Source organism: Pan paniscus, chromosome 5 (assembly GCF_029289425.2).
Source record: "Pan paniscus chromosome 5, NHGRI_mPanPan1-v2.0_pri, whole genome shotgun sequence".
Taxonomy (NCBI): domain Eukaryota; kingdom Metazoa; phylum Chordata; class Mammalia; order Primates; family Hominidae; genus Pan; species Pan paniscus.
Window position 1 is genome coordinate 93,171,785 of NC_073254.2, and position 21,472 is coordinate 93,193,256.

General features: G+C 44.0%; 1 protein-coding gene and 1 pseudogene across 2 annotated transcripts in view; one reads left to right on the forward strand and one right to left on the reverse strand.

Moving 5' to 3' along the window:
- KCNQ5 (potassium voltage-gated channel subfamily Q member 5) overlaps nt 1-6,050 on the forward strand; it is a 576,742-nt gene extending 570,692 nt beyond the window's left edge. For both annotated transcript variants that reach the window (XM_034962369.3, XM_003809536.5), the window contains one exon: nt 1,664-6,050. In XM_034962369.3, the coding sequence (XP_034818260.1) occupies nt 1,664-2,626 (963 nt within the window). In that variant the 3' untranslated portion in view covers nt 2,627-6,050. The remainder of the gene's footprint in view (nt 1-1,663) is intronic.
- Nucleotides 6,051-16,316: 10,266 nt separating this feature from the next.
- LOC100991001 (KH homology domain-containing protein 1-like) lies at nt 16,317-17,502 on the reverse strand (annotated as a pseudogene).
- Between the last annotated feature and the right edge of the window lie 3,970 nt (nt 17,503-21,472).

Genomic DNA, 21,472 nt, shown 5'->3' on the forward strand with positions numbered 1-21,472 from the left:
GCAATTGTATGTATTCCAGTGATTATTTTAAAATAAATAAAATCACAAAAAGAGTGAATAAAATTAAATTTTCTTTGTATGTAGACAGTGCTCTCTGAAACACTCTGGATTTCCCTTTAAGGAATAGAAAATTTCATCTCATCAATTAATAGTTAATTGGAAACAACTATAGATTTCTAATAGTTGAAAATCGTTCAAAAATAATGAAGATCTATTCTTCATTTGTGTTTCAGTTGTTTTTATTGTTTCTTTTTTAGGTCATTATTTTTTTTTTTTTTTTTGAGACAGAGTCTCACTCTATTGCCCAGGCTGGAGTGTAGTGGCATGCTCCCAGCTCACTGCAACCTCCGCCTCCTGGGTTCAAGTGATTCTCGTGCCTCAGCCTCCCAAGTAGATGGGATTACAGGCATGCGCCACCAAGACCGGCGAATTTTTGTATTTTTAGTAGAGACAGGTTTCACCATGTTGGCCAGGCTTGTCTCAAACTCCTGACCTCAAGTGATCCACTTGCCTTGGCCTCCCAAAGTGCTGGGATTACAGGCGTGAGCCATAGCACTCTGCAGGTCACTCCTTTTAAAAGTAAAACAAGGCCGGGTGTGGTGGCTCATGCCTGTAGTCCCAACACTTTTGGAGGCCGAGGCGGGCAGATCACAAGGTCAGGAGTTCAAGACCAACCTGACCAACATGGTGAAACCCCGTCTCTACTAAAAATAAAATAAAATAAAATATAAAATAAATAAAAATAAAACTTTATTATAATTCTGATGACACATTGAATGTTTGTTAACAAGTCTGTTGCATCTTCATATACAAAGACAATTTTCCAGAAATCAAATGGCTCCCCCAATTTAATCAAAAATACTTCATATATTAATTCCGGAGCATTTTGTACCTTTATTTTTTTAATGTAACTTTAAATTCAGAATCACCTAGATTGATGCTTAAGGTATTGGTTTCATTATAGAATAAGTTCCTTACTAGATTTCTGTAGAGTTTCAGAATGTCTTCATAGAGGAGACTTAGGAAAGACAATCTGACAGGAATGGGAAGTCTTTTTTTTTTTTTTTTTTTTTTCAGACAGAGACTTCTCTGTCACCCAGGCTGGAGTGCAGTGGCACAATCATGGCTCACTGCAGCCTCTACCTCCTGGGCTCGGTCAATCCTCCCAACTCAGCCTTCCTAGCAGCTGGGACTATGGGCATGCACCACCACACCCAGCTGATTTTTGTATTATTTTTGGTAGAGACGAGGTCTCGCCATGTTGCCCAGGCTGGTCTCAAACTCCTGGGCTCAATTCTCCTGCCTCAGTTTCCCAAAGTGCTGGCATTACAGCCACTGCACCCAGCCTGGAATGGAAAGTCTTAAATTTGCATTTTTATAGTGCTTATATGACTTTTAAGAGGCACTATTTAAAGAAGTGGTGGGGGAGAGATGCTAATAAAGACTGTATAGAAGCCAAAGTGTCCCTCTCTTCCTAAGTCCTCCTCTGGCCCCATCATTGCTAAATGCTACATTCACTAAGGGTCAAGACTGCATCGTACTTTATATTCAATATTTCTTTAAATGTGTTGGCACACCTTGACTTCATTTTTTAAAATTAAAAAATGAAGTCCATTCTTAATAACAGATTATACTCATGTGTAACCATTTTCCTCACTTCTAGGTACAGTCCATAGAGTCCAAGCTGGACTGCCTACTAGACATCTATCAACAGGTCCTTCGGAAAGGCTCTGCCTCAGCCCTCGCTTTGGCTTCATTCCAGATCCCACCTTTTGAATGTGAACAGACATCTGACTATCAAAGCCCTGTGGATAGCAAAGATCTTTCGGGTTCTGCACAAAACAGTGGCTGCTTATCCAGATCAACTAGTGCCAACATCTCGAGAGGCCTGCAGTTCATTCTGACGCCAAATGAGTTCAGTGCCCAGACTTTCTACGCGCTTAGCCCTACTATGCACAGTCAAGCAACACAGGTGCCAATTAGTCAAAGCGATGGCTCAGCAGTGGCAGCCACCAACACAATTGCAAACCAAATAAATATGGCACCCAAGCCAGCAGCCCCAACAACTTTACAGATCCCACCTCCTCTCCCAGTCATCAAGCATCTGCCCAGGCCAGAAACTCTGCACCCTAACCCTGCAGGCTTACAGGAAAGCATTTCTGACGTCACCACCTGCCTTGTTGCCTCCAAGGAAAATGTTCAGGTTGCACAGTCAAATCTCACCAAGGATCGTTCTATGAGGAAAAGCTTTGACATGGGAGGAGAAACTCTGTTGTCTGTCTGTCCCATGGTGCCGAAGGACTTGGGCAAATCTTTGTCTGTGCAAAACCTGATCAGGTCGACCGAGGAACTGAATATACAACTTTCAGGGAGTGAGTCAAGTGGCTCCAGAGGCAGCCAAGATTTTTACCCCAAATGGAGGGAATCCAAATTGTTTATAACTGATGAAGAGGTGGGTCCCGAAGAGACAGAGACAGACACTTTTGATGCCGCACCGCAGCCTGCCAGGGAAGCTGCCTTTGCATCAGACTCTCTAAGGACTGGAAGGTCACGATCATCTCAGAGCATTTGTAAGGCAGGAGAAAGTACAGATGCCCTCAGCTTGCCTCATGTCAAACTGAAATAAGTTCTTCATTTTCTTTCCAGGCATAGCAGTTCCTTTAGCCATACATATCATTGCATGAACTATTTCGAAAGCCCTTCTAAAAAGTTGAAATTGCAAGAATCAGGAAGAACATGAAAGGCAGTTTATAAGCCCGTTACCTTTTAATTGCATGAAAATGCATGTTTAGGGATGGCTAAAATTCCAAGGTGCATCGACATTAACCCACTCATTTAGTAATGTACCTTGAGTTAAAAAGCCTGAGAAACCAAACACAGCTAATGCTATGGGGTGTATGAATATGTCAAGTTTAGGTCATTTAGAAGATTTGACACTGTATTTTGAAATTATGGGAGTAAACACCTTCAAATTTCAGGCATTTCTGCTTTGTGACTAAATACAAACTACATTTTCAAGATTAGGCCATAATGTATATTTAAACACAATGGCTATCAACAGCTGCTAATAAGGTATCAACTAAAGCAGAATTGGGGAATAATAGAAATGGCTGCTTATTTCAAGATATATTTGCCAACCCATTCCTATTCAGTCATTTTATTATTAATGTAATTTGAATGTCAATTTGTGTGCTTTTGGTGATTTAGCGCTGTGGCAAGCAATTTTGCACATCATTTTCATGTTGTTCTTTATGACAAGAATGTTCTTCAATTAGAAAATGTGCAAATAATGAAATTCAGGGCCAGTGGGGCAAATAGACTATCTGACATATTTGACTTTATGAAAATATATTGCCTGATGGCAGAATCAACTTTATAAGTGGTCAACTTCTACACAAGCGTATGAAATACTGGTCAGTAGAACAGCCATTGTGATTGGACTGGTTTCTCTGCAATGGCGCCAACCCCAGGCTTGCCAATACTGCCTATGAAAAGGGCAAGTGTGAGAAGCTATTCTCATTTCGCTGACATACAGGTAGGACTATGGGGGATGGGACATTTGAGTGGGACTGAGATAGGAAAGGCTTGAAAAGAACCCAGAAACACCACCAGGAAGTTGGCAAAGTAAAAGAAAATGACTTCCCCCTCAAAGGGCAATGAGAGGGAGAGAAACAAACCAAAATAGAAGAACTAGACTTTTTAGAAAATGAGTATTGCTAGGGAATTCAACTACCTAATCTTCCCTTATTCTTATATATAAGCAGAGAATTTTTGCAAGGTATTTATTTTTTAATATGCCCTGAATGTCTTTTGCTATTATGTGTACATTTTGCATATGAAAGTCTAAAACGAAACTTCCTTTACTTTTTATACTGTAGTGAAAATTTTCTATTCTTCCCAAGAATGTTGTCCCAAATCTGAAATTACTGGTTCAATTTCCTAATATAAACATTTACAATTAGAAGCTAGATAGTACTGGCAGGGTCTGCAAATCAGAACACTTAAATATATCATGGCAGCAAAAAGACCAAGGGAAACAAAATGACAAATGTATTTATCAGAAAGCAAGCAATGCTGACTGCTTGTTAGAAACCCATCTAGCTATCTTAGGTCATCAGAACTTCAGCCAACGTAATGACATTCAAAAAAAAAGGACATAAGAGATAGCATTTCAATTCAATTAAACCCTAGCCACAGGAGGACTCAAGAAAGGAAGTTGTTTCCTTGGCAGACATTAATGCTGCCTCCAGAAGTACTTCTCCAGCAGCCAAGCAGAACGAGCAGGGTTATCAAGCGGACGTTCAAAGGAAGAAGGAGGCCCTGAACTCCACCAATCCTCCCCAGCCCTCCCCAACAGGCTTTCTCCATCATTGACTCTCCCCTGCTTTTCTTCTTCATTAACTCCTTATTCATTCCCTGCCAGTATTTTGCTTCTGAACTTCACCAGGCCTTAACCAGCCTCCATCCCCAGGTCAACCAGTTCTCCGCTTTACCTAAAATGTGCTTCTCAACCTTTTAGAACCTTGTCCCTTTTGATAAACATGGAAATTTTTAAAGCTTCCTCTTCGCATCCCACTTGGATTCTAAGACAATTAGAATCATTTAGAATCTTTTTGGCTGCTGGAAACATATAGAAGATAGAGGCTAAATTTTACACTTCAGTTAAGACATTGTCAATCCTTTTAAGCAATTGTTTTCATTTTCAAAATACAGAATGTTAGTAAATTATGAAAATCAATTTTTCATCTTCATTCAACCTGAAGTTGTGATTCCCCCTAGCAAGAACGTTGCATACACACACACACACACACACACACACACACACACACACACACACACCCCTCCACTGACCTAAAGCCAGACACCTGCCGTGACTGGGCAGGCTCTCTCCTATTATTAACAGAGGAAGAGGAGGGAGGCAGCAACTTTCAGGTAGCACTGATTCTTGGACATACTCTGTCCTGGGTGGAACCCCACTGGCAGCAGGAATTCTGAATGTATTGGGGACCCCTCCTTAGGCCTCGTTAAGTCTCAAACACAGTACAGCTCACCCAGCATTGCTGAAGACTGAAGATTCAGAAACAAAACCTACACACAGCACTGAGGTCTTAATCATAGCAAAATGTGATAAACCATGTTGTGAAAAACTTTTATACATTGAAGCCATGACCATTTTGTGTCTATCTTACTCTAGCACAAAAATTGGGGGATGTTAAAAGATAGTTGTGTGGAAGCTATAAGGTTCTGTCTGTCGTGTTACTCTCTGTGGAAATGAGAGGGGTCTCCCATTTACACTAAGCAAATTTCCATTGGTCAATTTTAATGATGTCTTGAAGCACAATTTAGCTGAGCACTGAGTAGCCATATGCTTTCTGAGTACAAGTGTGTCTGCCTTCTTCAACATGTAGGGTTGATCAAGCTAATACTTAATTGCAAATATCCCTTGTATGAGGTTAACTAAAAAAATTTTGCTATGTCTGATCTACATGTTTGCATTTTGTTCAACTAAATTAATATTTGTAGATTGCAAGTTTTGTTTAAAATAACTTTATTGAGTTTTTAAGTCCTGATCTGTTCTAAGGTGCCTTTCTCACCTCCCATTGATTCAGTGATTCTGAAGTTCTTAATTTGCAAGTAAAATAAGTCTACTAGAGAGGAGGAAATCAGGCACAAAGTGACCAATTCTCATGCCATTTGCAAAGCAAAACTGTAAGGATGATGAAACCTGGCTAACTAAATTAATGGATCATTTCACTAAATCAGATAGAGGAAATATCATAAATATTAACTTGTCTCCCTAGAAGCTGATATTTTTCGCCTTAAATGACATGGTTGTGTTTTTGTAAGAGAAACTTAATCTAATCTAATAATGTGCATTTAAGTAAGCAGTTCTAAGTCATGTATGACAATGCAATTGTCTGTTTCCTGAAAACAAATAAATCGGGAACACCATATCCATTTCAAGCTATCATTAAAGTGTAATTTCCTTTGCTCTCTTTTACTGGGATTATTTGTTTTAAAGTAAAACATTAAAAAGATGTCTATAAACAGCTAGTGTGACTATTTTTATCTGGAACTAACTAGTTGGTTCTGAACTGACTGGACCAAGTCAACCAAACTGACTGTATACAGATTTTGGACTGAAATATAAAAATTATCTTTTTGCAGTGTTACGGAAGAAGTCTTTGGTATTTTGGGAAGGGGGGAGATTTGCATATGCTCCTGGGGTTTCTGTGAGAAATATTAATTTGAAATTGATTGTAACTCAGATACCACGCATGTGAGTTTTGTGTTATCTATAATAAAGGGATTTGCTAAACAATGTTAAGAAATGGGGACCAGGTGGGTGCCCAAATGTTGCAGCCTCTGGCTACTCAGAACTACCATTTTAAGCACCTACCCAGCTCTGCCTCACCAGGGAAGGGCTTCTGCTCCAAAAGGACCTTTTTTTCTTCTTCCCTAAAAAAATCCCATTTTTTCTATTTCACTAGCAATTTTGCAGTAAGTGCCAAGGGTTAATCCCAGTGGAATTATTTTCAAAGAGATACAGAATGTTAAAACTCTGGAATACAAAGCAACAAAGCCCAATAGAGATGTTTTAGACAGGAGGAAGAATTACAGAGTGTTATCCTAGAGGGAAGAAAGGGCTTCCCACTACGGCTCTAAAGAGATCAAATAGTTATGTGCCTGTTCTATCAACTTCTAGATGAGGGAAAAGAAAATTGTGTATGGTATATGCTTGCTTGACCAACTTAAAAATGTTAAACCGCTTCCAAACATTTTTGGAAATACTTTAGCAGTACTTCCCACTCCTACCATTTAAAGCAAAATATACTTACAACAGTTATTCTATCCTAACCATTCATGAAAATGGGCTGCCAGATCTTCAAGTGACAACTTCTATCAGTCTAGATTCAACTGCTTTGAGAATCTGGTACAAGTAAAAATTGTTTCTTTGAAAAAACTTAAATTTTATCTCACACAGCTCTGAGATTTGAAAATAAAATAGAAATCTAAAAATGTTTTTAAAATAAAAATAGGCTGAGCACAGTGGCTCACACCTGTAATCCCAGCCCTTTGGGAGGCTGAGGTAGTTGGATCCCCTGAGGTCAGGAATTCAAGACCAGCCTGACCAATATGGTGAAACTCCACCTCTACTAAAAGTACAAAAATTAGCCAGGCGTGGTGGTGTGCGCCTATAGTCCCAGCTACTCAGGAGGCTAAGACAGGAGAATTGCTTGAACCCGAGAGGCAGAGATTGCAGTGAGCCAAGATTGCAGAGATCACACCACTGCACTCCAGCCTGGGCAACAGAGTGAGACTCCGTCTCAATAAATAAATAAACTAATTAATTAAATAAAACAAATTTTCATTAACTGCGACAAGACTTCTCCCTCTAGCCCACCTAATTCCAAATTACTGAAGTTTTTGCTACATTTCAAAACAGAAACGTAGCAGATACATTATGCACAAACTATCGATTTAGGCACTGCTCTTGAAATCACAGCACCACAAAAACTGGTGAATGGCAAAACTTTCCTGTTCAAATAAATAGGAAGATCAAAGGTACTTTGATATGATATATTACTCTTTGCCTAGTCACATGATTTACTTCTTTTCTGTCACGATGTTGGCGACTATTTTAAGTCCAGTATGCTCTAGGATAGATATCAGGGTTCTAGGGTTTCCATACACTGTCATAACACCTGCACCTACTTTTAGAACTTTTCACTTGTATGCTTTTTTAGGTTTTTTTGTTTTGTTTGTTTGTTTGTTTTGTTTGATTGTTTTTGGACACAGTCTCTCTCTCTGTCACCCAGGCTGGAGTGCAGTGGTGCAATCTCAGTTCACCGCAACCTCTACCTCCCAGGTTCAAGCAATTCTCGTGCCTCAGCTTCCTGAGTAGCTGGGATTACAGGTGTACACCACCATGCCCGGCTAATTTTTTGTGTTTTAGTAGAGACGAGGTTTCACCATGTTGCCCAGGCTGGTGTCAAACTCCTGAGCTCAGAGGATCCACTGGCCTTGGTCTCTAAAAGTGCTAAAATTTACAGGCATGAGCCACCGTGCACAGCAGCTTTTTTTATCTTTGGTGACACTCATCTCTTTCCATTACTTGCTGCTTCTTCCTTCTCTGTTCCTTTGCCTGCATTGCTGTGACTCACTTCCTGTATCACCAATCCCTATCCATTCCTGTGCCCCCCAAGTAACTAGGTACTCACACCCTCCCCTTGCTGCAGCTCAGGGTGCCACTCACCCTCACATAAGCCATGAGGACATCACACCATGCACACCCCCAACACATAGATGCTTTTCAGAAGTGCTGGCACTGGCGCTCCTCATCTGAGCCCTCTGGCCAATGCTGCAATGCCCAGTTCTACCCCCACTACCAGAAATCCCTCTGTTTGCTTGGTGGGAGAGGAGGCAAACCCCACTCCAAGATGGGAGCTCCTTGCTCTTTTTTTTTTTTTTTTTTTTGAGACAGGCTGGGGTACTGTGGCACGATCTCGGCTCACTGCAACCTCAACCTCTCGGGTTCAAGAAATTTTCCTGCCTCAGCCTCCCTAGTAGCTGGGATAACAGGTGTGTGCTACCACGCCTGGCTAATTTTGGGGTTTTATTTTTTGTTGTTGTTGTTTTATTTTTCCGAGATGGAGTTTTGGTCTTGTTGCCCAGGCTGGAGTACAATGGTGCAATCTCAGCTCACTGCAACCTCCACCTCTTGGGTTCAAGCAATTCTCCTGCCTCAGCCTCCGGAGTAGCTGGGATTACAGGCATGCAACACCATGCCCACCTAATTTTTGCATTTTTAGTAAAGACGGGGTTTCACCATGTTAGCCAGGCTGGTCTTGAACTCCTGACCTCAGGTCATCCACCCTCCCCCGCCTCCCAAAGTGTTGGGATTACAGGCGTTAGCCACCACGCCCGGCCTAATTTTTGTATTTTTAATAGAGATGGGGTTTTACCGTGTTGGTCAGGCTGGTCTTGAACTCCTGACCTCAGGTGATCCGTCCACCTCAGCCTCCCAAAGTGCTGGGATTACAGGCATGAGCCACCACGCCTGGCCACTCCTTGCCTTTAGGGTAAACTAACTCTTCCACTCTGGGTTCCCAAGCCCTTGGTTGTCACCTGCTGCCCCTCCCCTTCCCCATAGCGACAGCATCTCACTGTTTCCCCTTATAAGTATGCTTAAGCCTCTCCCATGTTACCAACAACTTTCCAGTACCCTCTCCTCTTCTTCTTTTTTTTTTTTTTTTTTTTTTTTTTGAGACGGAGTCTGGCTTTGCCGCCCAGGCTGGAGTGCAGCGGCGCGATCTCGGCTCACTGCAAGCTCCGCCTCCCAGGTTCACGCCATTCTCCTGCCTCAGCCTCCCCAGTAGCTGGGACTACAGGCGCCCGCCACCACGCCCGGCTAATTTTTTATATTTTTAGTAGAGACGGGGTTTCACTGTGTTAGCTAGGATGGTCTCGATCTCCTGACCTCCTGATCCGCCCGCCTCGGCTTCCCAAAGTGCTGGGATTACAGGCGTGAGCCACCGCGCCCGGCCGTCCCTTCCTCTTTTTTACTCTATACACCACCTTGACTTTAGAAACAAACAGCATCTTATAAAATAAATTATATAAAGTACTTCCATTTCCACAGCATCCACCCCACTAACCAGCACATGACAGTCAGACTCACGACCACCCAGCAGCACAGAAAAGCTGCACTAGAAGTTCATCTGTGACCTCTTAGAAGCTAATTTGGCCAGGCACGGTGGCTCACGCCTGTAATCTCAGCACTTTGGGAGGCGGAGGCGGGTGGATCACGAGGTCAGAAGATCGAGACCATCCTGGCTAACACGGTGAAACCCCGTCTCTACTAAAAATACAAAAAATTAGCCGAGCGAGGTGGCGGACGTCTGTAGTCCCAGCTAGGCGGGAGGCTGAGGCAGGAGAATGGCTTGAACCCCGCGGGGCGGAGCCTGCAGTGAGCCGAGATTGCGCCACTGCACTCCAGCCTGGGCGACAGCGAGACTCCTTCTCAAAAAAGAAAAAAAAAAAAAAAAAAGCTAATTCAAGGGACACCTTCAACCAGCATCCCTTTTGGCTTTTCTTTAATAGTGGACACTGCAATCACTCTTTCTTTCTCTTAAAATTTCTCATCTTTTAGAACGCCACCCCTTTCCAGTTTGTAAGTTATGGAGAAAAAAACCAAAGTATTTTTTCTAAATTTTCACTCAACAATCGACACAGAAGACTTCTGTGACCTCTGGTCATCAAGACGTTGTATGGGGATTTCTCTCCACTGTCAAAAGACAAAATTACAACACAATTTAGTTTGAAGATCTTAATTGGTTTTTGTTTGCAATTTTAAAATTGTGCAACACCTCCTTCTATACAATTGAATGAACGTTACAGTGAGTCAAGCAGAGGAGGCTGGTTTTATAAACTGACAAGAGCTGAGAAGGTCAGAAACAGTAAACAAAATGCAGATTGGTTTCAGTTAATTTCCTCATAAAAGTTAAAGCAAAGGGAACCTCCTTAGCATGTTGGCTAAAACTGGCCTGTTTGGAAATTTAGTTATTGTCTCTATCTCTCTTGATTTCTTGAAAGGTCAAACAACTTAGTTTTGGCTTGGTGATGTGTAAGTTTAGCATAAGTGATTCAACTGTGGTTTGGTCTGTTGGGCCTGGCAGTAGTAGTTCAATCCAAATCAATGGGCTCCTATAAATTTCCTTTAACACCACCAACAGCCAAACAATCAGTTCTGCAGTGGACACAGCTGAGTGTCTTCTAATTAAATTCAATTCTGGGCTGGGCTTGGTGGCTAACACCTGTAATCCCAGCACTTTGGGAGGTGGAGGTGGGCAGATCCCTTGAGCTCAGGCATTCGAGACCAGCCTGGACAACATGGTAAAACCCCGTCTCTACTAAAAATACAAAAATTAGCCAGGCATGGTGGCGGGCACCTATAGTCCCAGCTTCTCAGGAGGCTGAGACAGGAGAATCACCTCAGCCCAGGAGGCGGAGGTTGCAGTGAGCTGAGATCATGCCACTGCACTCCAGCCTGGGCTACAGAGCTGGGCCCTGTCCCAAAAAAGAAAAAAAAATCAATTCTGAATTATCTACCTGGAGGTAGCATTAGATCCCACATGTTGATGACTCAGTCCCACAAGACTGCCCTCCACTTCGGATGCCAATCACAAGCCCCAGGTTGTTTTACCTGGGCTTCTGACCAACTAGGGATAAATCGAGATTCCTACAACCCATTCCTAGGATCGGACTCATTTGCTAGAGCAGCTCACAGAACTCAGGGAAACACATTTACTGGTTTATTATAAAGAATATTTCAAAGGATATGGATGAAGACATGCATAGGGCAAGGTTATCAGGGAAGGAGTGCAGAGCTTCTACCTCCTTCCCAGGCATGCCACCCTCCAGGAACCTCCGGGTGTTAAGGTATCCAGGATCTCCACAAACCCAGTCCTTTTATGGTTTTATGGAAGCTTCATTACATAGATGCGATGGATTAAATCATTAGCCATTGGTGATTAGCTCAACTTTCAGCCCCTCTCCCCTTCCCAGAGTTAGAGGTGGGGCTGAAAAGTTCCAACCCTCTATTCACATCTTGACCTTTCCTGTGACCAGTCCCTGTCCTGAAGCTACCCAGGGGCTCCCAGCCACCAGTCGTCTCATTAGCATACTAAAGACACTCATCAATTTGCAGATTCCAAAGGTTTTAGGAGCTGTATGTCAGGAAACAGGACTAAGACCAAATACTGTACATATTTCACACTGCCACAGTCCTACCTCTCTGACTTGGTCATCTTTATAGACTTCTCCAAGCTCCTATTGTTTCTCATTTCTTTTTCTTTTTTTTTAATTTGCTTTTTATTTTTGCCAGGCCCCTCCATCACACAGAAACATTTCATTTTTTAATCTATTTGCTGAGTGAAGGAGAACAATCAATTCAGCCACTTGAGCTGATTTAACTTTTTTTTTTTTTTTTTTTTTTTTTTTGAGACAGAGTCTCGCTCTGTCACCCAGGCTGGAGTGCAGTGGCATGATCTCAGCTCACTGCAACCTCCGCCTCCCAGGTTCAAGCGATTCTTCTGCCTCAGCCTCCCAAGTAGCTAGGATTACAGGCATGTGCCACCACGCCCAGCTAATTTTTGTATTTTTAGTAGAGACGGGGTTTCACCATGTTGGCCAGACTAGTCTCGAACTTCTGACCTCATGATCTGCCAGCCTTGGCTTTCTAAAGTGCTAGGATTACAGGTATGAGCCTCAGCGCCTGGCCTGTTTTGCATTTCTTTTTTTTTATTTTTTATTTTTTATTTTTTTAATTGATCATTCTTGGGTGTTTCTCGCAGAGGGGGATTTGGCAGGGTCATAGGACAATAGTGGAGGGAAGGTCAGCAGATAAACAAGTGAACAAAGGTCTCTGGTTTTCCTAGGCAGAGGACCCTGAGGCATTCCACAGTGTTTGTATCCCTGGGTACTTGAGATTAGGGAGTGGTGATGACTCTTAACGAGCATGCTGCCTTCAAGCATCTGTTTAACAAAGCACATCTTGCACCACCCTTAATCCATTTAACCCTGAGTGGACACAGCACATGTTTCAGAGAGCACCGGGTTGGGGGTAAGGTCATAGATCAACAGCATCCCAAGGCAGAAGAATTTTTCTTAGTACAGAACAAAATGGAGTCTCCTATGTCTACTTCTTTCTACACAGACACAGCAACAATCTGATTTCTCCATCTTTTCCTCACATTTCCCCCTTTTCTATTCGACAAAAGCGCCATCGTCATCATGGCCCATTCTCAATGAGCTGTTGGGTACACCTCTCAGACGGGGTGGCGGCCGGGCAGAGGGGCTCCGCACTTTCCAGAAGGGGCGGCCAGGCAGAGGCGCCCCCCGCCTCCTTCCCAGACGGGGCGGCTCCCGGGCGGAGAGGCTCCTCACTTCTCAGACGGGGCGGCCGGACAGAGGCGCTCCCCACATCTCAGATGATGGGCGGCCGGGCAGAGACACTCCTCACTTCCTAGACGGGATGGCGGCCGAGAAGAGGCGCTCCTCACTTCGCAGACTGGGCAGCCGGGCAGAGGGGCTCCTCACATCTCAGACGATGGGCGCCCGGGCAGAGACGCTCCTCACTTCCTAGACGGGATGTCTGCTGGGAAGAGACGCTCCTCACTTCCCAGACTGCGCAGCCGGGCAGAGGGGCTCCTCACATCCCAGATGATGGGCGGCCAGGCAGAGACGCTCCTCACCTCCCAGACGGGGTGGCGGCCGGGCAGAGGCTGCAATCTCCGCACTTTGGGAGGCCAAGGCAGGTGGCTGGGAGGTGGAGGTTGTAGCGAGCCGAGATCACGCTACTGCACTCCAGCCTGGGCACCATTGAGCACTGAGTGAACCAGACTCCGTCTGCAGTCCCGGCACCTCGGGAGGCCGAGGCTGGTGGATCACTCGCGGTCAGGAGCTGGAGACCAGCCCGGCCAACACAGCGAAACCCCGTCTCCACCAAAAAAATACGAAAACCAGTCAGTCGTGGCGGCGCGTGCCTGCAATCGCAGGCACTCGGCAGGCTGAGGCAGGAGAATCAGGCAGGGAGGTTGCAGTGAGCGGAGATGGCAGCAGTACAGTCCAGCTTCGGCTCCGCATCAGAGGGAGACCGTGGACAGAGAGGGAGAGGGAGACCGTGGACAGAGAGGGAGAGGGAGACCGTGGACAGAGACGGAGAGGGAGACGGTGGGGAGAGGGAGAGGGAGACCGTGGGGAGAGGGCGAGGGCGAGGGCGAGGGAGAGGGAGTGGGAGAGGGAGAGGGAGAGGGAGAGCGAGAGCTGCATTTCTTAACTGTAGGTGTTCCCATGGATTCCATCAGCCTCTTCCCTTTACTCCCTCGAGCTCCATGCTCTCCCCAGGTGGTCTCACTTATGATTTCAACTACTAATGCAGAATGATCCCACCCAATCACGTATCTCCAGCCCAGATGTCCCTTCTGAACATCTTCCCTAGGGCCCAAAGTTACCACAAATGCCCCAGATTAAAACAACTTAAGGGCAGGGATATCTTACTCACATTATACCTCTAGCTTCTCACACAGTACTATGTAGCAGGGACTCAATATGTTAATGAACAAAAGTGTTTTGTTCACCCTGGGACTTTTATTTGGCTTTCAACAACTTCCAACCCCTAATTTCAGAGGTTCTGCAGTCAAGAGGAAAGTGCAATCATCAAGACTTACTCACACTGTGTCACAAATTTAATCTGTTACTTTTCCCAAAGGTCTTTACTGTATAATCTGTTACTTTTCCAAAGGGGCCCATGAAGAAATCAATGCCACATAACCAGTAATCATGTCTCTACAAGACTAGGACCTAAAGAGCCCCACTCCCATCCCACTCAGACCTCACATTCTTGGTCTGTATTCCTCCCCATACCCCAAAACAACTGAGTCAGACCCCATAGATGACACCCATGCCTAGACTTTGACCGCTCATCAGAAAGACTGCCTTCTGTCAAACCTCACTGTAGACCCCAAAGAAAAAAGGACTATCTACTCTTCCCCTGTCCTTGTGCCCTGTAACACCATATTTCTGCTCCCCACTTCTCTTTACTCTTTCCTACCAATACCACACCCATAGCCAGAGCCCAGCCTACACAGTCTTTGGATCCCACGCCTTAGAATAACAACTCAGGCTTAGTGACTGCCAATATTGTGTCAAAAAATGCTTCCCAGTTACCTTCAATTATAATCCTTACCACATTACCACAAGAAACAACCTTCGATAGAAGGACATTTTTATCTAACTGGAAGAACAGAGGTAGGGCTAACTCCAGGCAGAACACAATTTGTTCAATGACATCATCAAAGTTCCAGATTATTTCTGTCTCTGCTGTCCTCTTTTTCAGCTGTATATTATTGGTGGCTCCTCTTATTGTCTACAAGATGACAACAGTGGCAACTAATGCCACACACCTTCTTAATCACATCTAACCAGAGACAGGAGGAGGCAGGAAACCCTCCACTCAAGTGCAGAGTATAAATCCTTTCCTAACACCTGGTTAGGTTAATACAGGTCACATGCTCATTCCTGGACCAGTGAATCACAATGTGTAAGGCCTGATTTGATTATGTCAATCACCATTCCCCTTTTGGAGCTAGGGAGATAGGGTACGCTTTTAAGAAACAATAGTTTTATTAGAAGAAAGATGGTGAAAGAATCCAGGCAAAAGACTGTTGCTCACCTGAGGTAGTCAGTATTATCTCAATTTTATGTGGGAAAACCAATGCACTAAGAAATCAGTGACTTGCTGAAGATCATAAAGCCATCTACTGGTAGAGCTGTTATGTAAGTGCTTGTAATCTCACACCAGTGTTTGAGATATTCACTCCTCCATTATGATACCTAAGCTGTACCCACACAGAAACCTTTGGTGACTGGGATTTAGAGATGAGAATTATAGCCTTAAAATATAAAATATTAATTTCATCATTTGTGGTATGAAACTTGAGAAAATACTCTTTCTGCACGTCTTTTACAAAATAAGTTTTTTCTCTAGTTTATGAGCCATCAATTATTATATTATAGATTTAAAAGTAAACATGATATTCTCCTTGAGAATAGTGTAGTTATATTCTTCCTCGAGCAAATTCATAAGTGTTTTTATACTTTGAATATGATCTTTCTAACTTTTATTTGGTAACTGGCCATGTAAAAACCATGTAATTAGCAAATCTTGTTGGCTTCAAAATAGATTGCAAATTCAACCATTTCCTAACATTTCTACCATTCTACTCTAGTCCAAGTCACCATTGTTGCTCTGTGATAGAGGACTGCAATTGCCTCATTATAAGACATACAGACTGCTAGAGAAAGAAGAAATTTGAACGGGAAGAGTTCAACTGAGGACAGGTTTAGCTTGCCATAATCTTGGCTAGAGAGATCCAAATGTAGATTTGGCATTGGGAGAAAGTTCTGGAATGGATTAATTCACAGCTTGAGGGACTTCAGAATCTCCATCTGGAGCCTTCCTCCCACCTTTCCATTCTCCCCATTTGTCTGCACTTCAAGGTCCAGGAAAACCCTGGGGCTTCTAGGAGGGTCCCTTTTTAGAAATCCTGGTTTTCGCTCAACTCAGAGCAGCCTAACCAGGCTCCAGGCCTGAGAGGAGGAGTTCTTGAAAGCGCCGACTTGTGTGCCTGGCTCCTTCCCTGGGCTGGGCCTCCCCAGACCTCAGCACTTGCCCAAATAATCCCCTTCAGGGCTGGATAAGTTCATCCTAAGGAAAGAGGACAGCACATCGAAGGCTTTGCATCACAGGTAGCTTATTTTATTGGATTGCTTTGCCAATAACACTTCTTACACTCAGGAGACTTCCCTCAGGCACGTGCCTAGAAGGCCTGAGAGGGACAGGTCCTGGCCACAAGTTCAAACTTTCTTCAGTGTCTTTCATGTCTTTCTCACCAGAAGTGAAGCCAAGACTTCTCCTCTCATCCCCACTTCCCAGGGGAGATCAGTCCTTAATTACGAATAGAGTGAACTCAAATAGAATACCTAACGACCAATCACTTGGTAAGGGAAAGGCTGAGGTACGCTAAGACAGACGGTTCCACTTATCCTGGAGGCCAAAGACAGGTCTCTGATGTACGGTGGCACACTAATGGAGGCGACCAGATCATGGTTGGTCAGGGGCTGGCTCCAGACACGCTCCAGCATCTCGAGGCCTGCAGAAGAAGTGCCCAGGGCTGGTGAAGTAGAGCCCATTACTGGGGCCCTTGGCAGGCCTGGACTCCACCAGGGACTTCGCAGGGAGGATGTCACCCCAGCCAGGCCTTCCAACGTAACCCATTTATACCTCCCCACTACCCTCTACTCCCTGAAAATTGGATGCCACAAAAGTGAGCCCTTCCCTTCCCAGTGAACTCTAGGAACCACCTGGATTCCCCAGCCACACAAGGGATCCTTCAAGAATCCAAGGTGCCACACAACTCAGCCAGAACTCCACCATCAAACCCTCCACCACCACAGTTCAGCCAAGGATACCTACCTTGATTGTGACGACAGGAGTCCTGGCTCCCCACATAATAGAACATGTGCAGCAGCCACTGCCTTGCCCTATGTGGTCCAACTACAGTCACATGAGTCTGGCCTGTAGCTGTGAACCAACCTCTCCAGCTGAATAAGGGTGTGGCTGTGCACCTCAATGCAGTGAAGGTATGTGTGACCATGCCCTGTGAGCATAAGAGGCGAGAGGAGGGTCTATCAAGCACCAGCCCTTGGGGAGTGGGGAGGTGGCCTTGGGGGAACCGATGTGTGACTGATGAAGGTAGGAGAGAAGGGAAAAATTGAAAATGGAGAAGACAAGGATGAAGGAGGGGATGTGGGCAAAGGCCACTCACCAAAGATGAGCTCCTCCTGGTCCTCTTCCATGTGGAACACCATTGGAGCGTGAAAGTTTTCAGGCAGGGTCCACCACGGCTTCTTGCTGAGGGCACTTGTTCCCATGGCCATGCTCTGCTCTGACCTGATTCAGAAGAGGGGCAAGTCCAAGCAACTGGTTGGTAAAGGACTTGAAAAAAGTGAGGAAGGGCCTAGGCTCTGTCCTTAAAATAAGTACCCAAAACAACCCGCCCCTTGAATCACCTTAGGGTGGGTGTTCAATCCTGGGAGGTCTTCCCAAGATAATTCATTCCAAGTAATTATCTGCTCTGAGCTTAATCCTTTCATGCCAAACTTAATCATCTGACTAGTGCTTGCTTTTCTGATGCCCCGGAATCAAAAATTTTCTTCACTCTGAATTTTGGAGTGAAGTCACTATTTTGCAATCAGCAGTGTAAGAACTGATTCAGGCAGGGATCATCAAGGGATGCTGAGACAAATGAGGAAGCAGGGCAAGGGTTGAAGGATGGAGGTGCAAGAAGGCTCCAAATGGGCTCCCTAGATTTGCACAGGTGCTGACAGCCACCGAGTGACCACATAGTATATTCCAACAAGACTGGGTTTGTTTGGTGTGCTGCATCAAGGGAGAGCAAACAACACAGGAAAATAAGCGTGTCGTGGGGAGCCAATTATAGGAGTTGTCTAGGGGAGTCTAAGGAGTGTTTAGGGAGTAGGGACCAGTTTTTGAAAATGGGGCAATTTGGTGATTATCCTGGTAACTTTATCTGGGAGGTAGGAGGATTAATGTGGTCTTGATTACAGAGTGTCAAATCTCTCTTGTTTCAAACATAGAGTGGACTTTCTACATCTTGTTGCATGACAATCACTAAGCAATCTTGACTGGTTAAAATATTTTGCAAGAGATGTTTATGTTTGGTAGGGAAGATTCGAACTTGCCTGTCAGCTCCCAGCTGCAAGTTCCTAGGTACTTTTTCACTTATCATCCTCCCCTTTTGACCAAAGACGCACTCAGCCATCAGGACTTTCATCTGTGGGGTTCAGATCTACACCATTGCCAGAATCCACTGATCACAAGTTTATCGGGACAACATTGTCTGCATCTGCATACAGTTGGTCTCTCATGTACATTTTGTTGCAAAATATAATAGTGAAAATATAATGACCACACAGTAGCATTTCAGACTGTACAGGATGCACTAGTCAAATACAATACCAGTAATTACTAGAAAAAAATGACTATTAATACTATTAATAGGCTGCAAAGACAGAGGCCTAGATTTCAAAACCAGGCCATGAAATCATGTCCCAAATCCATCTAAATCTGATCTAGAGAGCCAAGTGGATTTGAGACTTCCAGAAGAGACCAGAAAACCTCCCCATTTCCAAAGTTCTCCGATATGGAACAATTCAATCACCTATCTACCGCCTATATAAATATTTGCTTTTTATTTTTGCCAGGCCCCTCCATCACACAGAAATATTTCATTTTTAATCTCCTATTTGCTGAGTGAAGGAGAACAATCAATTCAGCCACTTGAGCTGATTTAATTTTTTTTTTTTTTTTTTTTTTTTTTTCTTGAGACAGAGTCTCACTCTGTTACCCAGGCTGGAGTGCAATGACATGATCTCGGCTAATGGCAACCTCTGCATCCCAAGTTCAAGCGATTCTTCTGCCTCAGCCTCCTGAGTAGCTGGGATTACAGACATGCACCACCATGCCGGGCTAATTTTTGTATTTTTAGTAGAGACGGGGTTTCACCATGTTGGTTAGGCTGGTCTCGAACTCCTGACCTCGTGATCCACCCACTTCGGCCTCCCAAAGTGCTGGGATTACAGGCATGAGCCACTGCGCCTAGCCTGATTTAACTTTTGGGAGAGGTCATACACTAATGGTAAATTTAGATTTTGTGCTGGCATAGAATACTTGAAAAATTCTACTTTATATTTTTAAACCTGAATCATTAACAAGAAGCATTAACATTATAAAAAGGAGATTCCAAAATATCTGTACAAAGCATGAATAGTTCCCTAAAACAGCTCAAATAATCACAAACACACCCTACTCAAGTAAGAGAAGGAGAGTTGTCATGAGAGTTAAGGAGGCCACTAACAAATACCCACGAACTTTACCCCATAAAGTACATTATGAATGTCACTAATTAATAATTGAAAAAGGTTAGTTTTTTGTTTTGTTTTGTTTTGTTTTTTAGACAGAGTCTCACTCTGTCGCCCAGGCTGGAGTGCAGTGGCACTATCTTGGCTCACTGCAACCTCGGCTTCCCAGGTTCAAGCAATTCTCCTGCCTCAGCCTCCCAAGTAGCTGGGATTACAGGCGCCCACCACCGTGCCTGGCTAATTTTTGTATTTTTAGTAGAGACGGGTTTCACCATCTTGGCCAAGCTGGTCTTGAACTCCTGACCTTGTGATCCACCTGCCTCGGCCTCCCAAAGTGCTGGGATTACAGGCGTAAGCCACTGCACCCAGCTGGTTAATTTTCTTTTTTAAAATCAATGTGTTAATAGTTATATATCACTGTATAATAAACAAGAGGGTTTTTTAACTTTAGAAGTACATGTCATTTGCCAGGTGCGGTATCTCATACCTGTAATCCCAACACTTTGAGAGACCAAGGTGGGTGGATCACTTGAGGTCAGGAGTTCAAGACCAGCCTGACCAACATGGAAAAACCCCATCTCCACTAAAAATACAAAAATTAGATGGGCACGTGGTGCATGTCTGTAATCCCAGCCATTCCAGAGGCTGAGGCAGGAGAATTGCTTGAACCCACGAGGCAGAGGTTGCAGCGAGCAGAGATCATGCCACTGCACTCCAGCGTGGGTGACAGAGTGAGACTTCATCTAAAAAAAAGAAGTACACATTTTATTACAATTAACCTAGGAAAACCCAACTTTGATTTTGACTTCTCAGTTTTTTATGTTATTCTTAGTTTGGTAACCAAAAGAAAACTCATAGTATGTTTGAGTACTCAAAGTTTAGAGGATGTCAAGCAAAACTGAATATTCCTTTAATTTTTCCTTTAATAAAATTCAAAGTGCAAATATTTTTATTAACAGTGGTCACTGCAATAAATTCAGTAAAAGACATCTTAATAGTTTGAACATTTTGGACTTTGGGCCTGAATTTCATCTAATTACTTATTTATTTTATTTTTATTTATTTATTAATTTCTTTTTTAATTTTTTGGAGACAGAGTCGCTCTGTCGCCCAAGTTGGAGTGCAAGATCTCGGCTCATGGTACCCTCAACTGCCTGGGCTCAAGTAATTCTTGCACCTCAGCCTTCCAAGTAGCTGGGACTACAGGTGCGCATACTTGGCTACTTTTTGTATTTTTTCTTTTCTTCTTTTTTTTTGGTAGGGGGGATGGAGTTTCACTCTTGTGGCTCAGGCTGGAGTGCAATGTCCTGATCTTGGCTCACTGCAACCTCCACCTCCCAGGTTCAAGCGATTCCCCTGCCTCAGCCTCCGAGTAGCTGGGATTACAGGATCACGCCACCATGCCCAGCTAATTTTTGTATTTTTAGTAGAGACGAGGTTTCGCCATGTTGGCCAGGCTGGTCTTGAACTCCTGACCTCAGGTGATCCACCTGTTTCAGCCTCCCAAAGTGCTGGGATTACAGGCGTGAGCCACCGTGCCTGGCCAATTTTTGTATTTTTAGTAAAGATGGGGGTTTACCATGTTGGCCAGGCTGGTCTTGAACTCCTGACATCACATGATGCACCCGCCTGGGACTCCCAAAGTGTTGGAATTACATACACCAGCCAACGCACCTGGCCTGGGCCTGAATTTTTGAAAAAAAGAATTAAGAAAATAGGTTTTAGACTAGAGTACTAGCAGTTGAAATGCATGAATTTGGGATTTATTTTGAAGACAGAGCCATCAGGATTTTTTATTTTAAGATTTTGGGCAAGTGTAAAAAAATTTTTTTTGGTGGGTTTTTTTGAGATGCAGTTTTGCTCTTGTTGCCCAGGCTCAAGTGCAATGGTGTGATCTCAGCTCACCACAACCTCTGCCTCCTGGGTTCAAGCAATTCTGCCTCAGCCTCCTGAGTAGCTGAGATTA